We start from the raw sequence: 3523 nt of genomic DNA on the forward strand, positions 1-3523 counted from the left end.
CTGAGGCTCAGAGAGGTTGAGCAACATGTGTGAGGCCACACAGCAAGAGCCGGGAGGCCCCAGGGACGCGGCCTTGCAGCGATGTCCTCCCTTCCAGGAGTCAGACATTTGCTCCTGCCCTGGCTGGAGCCAAGGGCACGGCCACAGCCACAGACGTGGCCCCAGGTGGCAACGCTTCACAGCCCTGGACCCCAACCTTGACCTCAGCCTGCGGGCATGCAAGGACAGACTCACTGCAACCAAGCCCATGGACCTTTATTAAGGGCCTACTGTGTGCTGGGGTTGCTGCCCCAGGACCCCCATGAACATGGGGAGCTAGTCCCCCCTCCAAGCTTCGTCTCTTGGGGCTCCCAGGACCTCACACCCCTGACCCTAATTCTACTCGGAATGTTTCCTCTCAGCCTTTTCGGGGCCCTCCTGAGAGCCTGCTTCATGCTGGGTGCGGGGGACACCACAGGCAGGACCTGGCTCAGCTCGTGGAGGGGGCAGGCAGGGAAGGCTTCCTGGAGGAAGAGGTGCCTGAGTGAAGGTTAAGGGGTGGGTCGGAATATTGGGAAGGGGTCTGCTGGGCCATCTGCACGCTGTTCCACATCACAGAGCGCAGCCTGCCGGGCGGTGGGAGCTGGGCAGGAGTCCTGGAGGGAGCCAGGGAGGGCTGGAAAGGGCAGAGGGGCATCGCCCGACCTGAGTTAGGGTTCAGAAAGGGCTGTGACTGGACCAGGTGTGTGTGAGGAGTGCCCCCCGGGCCCCTGGGCACCGCTGCCCAGCATGGGACACAACAGGGTTCTCCTGGATCCTACAGCTGCCCGGGGCCCCAGAACAGCAGCACGCCAAGAACGGTGAGCGACGTCAGGGTGACAGTGGCCGGCTGCAGGGCGTGGGCCCCGCTGGCGTTGCACAGGTCAGTAGAGCAGCATGTGACGTTTTTCTTGCCCAGGTAGTAGTCCTCTGAGTCCTCCACGCAGTGCGAGCTGCAGCCCTTGCTGATGAGGGTCAGGAGATCAACAGCACCTGGGGGAGGCACGGGGACCACTGGGCGAGGGCCGGGCCCTGGATACTCACCCGCCAAATACAGATGGGAAGCTGAGCATCAATATTTATGTGTGGACAGGAGAACAAGTGGGCAGGGGGACAGGTGGACAGAAGGATGGACAGTTCAGCGCAGACGCCTAATCCCAGGCCCTTTGAATCCCTGCCAGTGGAGGGAAGGTGCAGGGCTTCTAGGGGATGGTGCAGGGGGCAGGGCAGGGGCGCAGGGAGGCCTGCGGGGACAGCAGGGCCACTTACGGATGAACTCGGTCCGGCATTGGGTCTCAGAGCGGCTGCAGTTCTGCACGTGCTGGCAGTCCTCGTTGCTGACGTTGGCCTTGCAGGAGTAACACTGCAGGGCGGTGCCTGCAAGGTGGGGGTGGGGTGGAGCTCAGAGGCTGCCCAGCCTGCCCTCCCACGCTGCGGGGGGATGGGGGGAACCTCGTTTTCTCAGCGGTCACACAGAGTAGGGAGCATTGTCTGGTGCACAAGAGCCACAAAGCGGGGGCCCCTCACAGGGAGGGCGCCACGCCCACCCCCTGCTTGCCAGGCCCTGTTACGATGCCCACGCTCCTGAGAGGGACGCACGCTAGGCAGGTGGGGGCAGGATGCACAGGACCCTTCACACTGCCTCTCAGCATCCCCCTCCCCCCCGAGCCGGAGCTGTGAGCCCGTAGGTGCGCCCCTGGCCCGGCCCTGCCCTGTCCCTGGGGGCAGTGGCCCCAGCTGTCGTGACGATTAGGTCTCCTCTGGGTAAAACGATGACGAAGCTGGCATCCATGTCACCTCAGTGCCAACAGGTTCCCCGCGGGTGGCCTGTGCTCGGGCACCGCACACGCCGGCCGACCCGTGTGTTCTCGGGCACCACCATGATCCTGCTTTCCAGGAGAGGGAGCTGAGGCTCTGAGAGCTTTACTGATCACCCGGGGACCCTGGGCCAGGAGAGTCCTGGAGCAGTGCAGGCCCACAGCCTACCCCTGCTGCCCCCATCGGAAGCCGGGGCTGGGCCTGGGGAGAAGGGCCCGGTCACTCTTCCCTCCGTCCCTCTGTGGCCCTTCTTCACTTGAGGCTCTTTGCACCTGTGCCCCCCGCCCACCCCACAGGCTCTCTGCGCATCCCTCCATCCGTCACCCCTCCAGCAGCCAGGCCGGCCCCACGGCGCTAGAAGAGAGACCCCTGCTCTGACCCGCCTGCTCCCGCCTCGGGGGACAGCTAGGAGATGACCCGGTATCCTGGCTGCACCAAGAGCTGCCCCAGGGGGACCTGGGTGGGGTCAAAGCCCCTTCTCCCCGCCTCTGCCTCCCGTCCTTCCGCCCAGCCTGCCCCCACCACCTCCTTCCTCTCTGCCTCTCTGGCCTTCCTCGATCATCCGCCCCCCGCCCCGGCCCTACTCCCCCCACCCCTGCCCCTTGGCCCCCTGTGGTCTCACCTGGCCGCAGGGCCAAGACAGCGGCTAGCAGGGCAAGGAGGACAGCCTTCATGGTGGCGGGCGGGCAGCGGGGAGCAGACCTTGGGCGGCTTTATATGGCTCTGCTGGCTGGGGTAGGGGGGTGGCCGCCCACGGTCAACACCACTAGCTTCCTGGCCGCAGGGCTCCAGGGCGGGGCAGGTCCCAATCTCCAGCCCCCGCCCGGCTGCACCCTCCCGCTCCCTTTGGCCTTCTTTCTGCTTCGGGAAGGCAGAGGCTGCCCGGGGCAGGGGCCATGTCTCAGCCACCCCAGGACGAGGCCCCAGACCGCTTCTCCACCACCTCAGAGGGGCGGCGAGGCCAGAGAAAGGAGACCGCATTCCCCAGATTCACTCACTCCTTCCGTCTTTGAGCCCAGGTTGAGGGCCCCTCCCTCGGCCCCACTGTGCTCTGTGCAGGAGCCATGCTGACCCCTGTGGCTGAGTCCCACTGGGCTGACAGGCCTCGATCAGACGGCACAGACGGCACAGACGATCAGCAGGAAGGAAACGTGGGCTGCAGAGAGGGGGCCTGGTGGGGACCTCCTGGGGAGGCTGCCAGGGCGCGAGGGTGTGGCGCACAGCGTACGGGCCGGAGCTGCGGGCCTCACCCTCATGACCTTACTCAATACCCCACCAACACCGTGGCACTTTAGCTGCAGGGGATTCCGGGAAATGCCGTGTCAGTGGCCTCTGCGGGACGAGGAGGTGACAAGAGCTTGGCACTGGGCCAGACATTCTCCATCCAGACCCAGGCCCCCTCTCCACCCTGTTTGTGTCCTGGGTCCCGTAAGGATCCTATAAAGGCTTCCACTGGCCAAGACCTGAGGGTGAGAGGTTCAGCAGCCAGGCCACCTGTTCTGCCACACCTGACGCCTGGGCCACCATGGCAGCAGCTGCATCCATGTCACCAGCCTTCTCCCATCACAGCGGCTCCAGCCAGCCTCTGGGACTGGCCCTTCCCCTCATTCCTCTGCACCAGGAGGGCCAGTGGCTCCCGGCTGCTGTTGCTCTGGGGGCCATGAGTGGTCCCTGTGGCCCTCTCAAC

General features: G+C 65.5%; 1 protein-coding gene across 1 annotated transcript; it reads right to left on the bottom strand.

The window, feature by feature from the left end:
- Positions 1-237: 237 nt before the first annotated feature.
- Positions 238-2868, bottom strand: PSCA (prostate stem cell antigen). The gene is made up of 3 exons (XM_036830581.1): positions 2459-2868; positions 1288-1395; positions 238-1011 (listed from the first exon to the last, which is right to left on the bottom strand). The coding sequence occupies exons 1-3, from the start codon at positions 2508-2510 to the stop codon at positions 797-799; spliced, it is 375 nt and encodes a 124-aa protein (XP_036686476.1). The 5' UTR covers positions 2511-2868; the 3' UTR covers positions 238-796.
- Positions 2869-3523: the final 655 nt, after the last annotated feature.

Source organism: Balaenoptera musculus, chromosome 17 (assembly GCF_009873245.2).
Source record: "Balaenoptera musculus isolate JJ_BM4_2016_0621 chromosome 17, mBalMus1.pri.v3, whole genome shotgun sequence".
Lineage (NCBI taxonomy): Eukaryota > Metazoa > Chordata > Mammalia > Artiodactyla > Balaenopteridae > Balaenoptera > Balaenoptera musculus.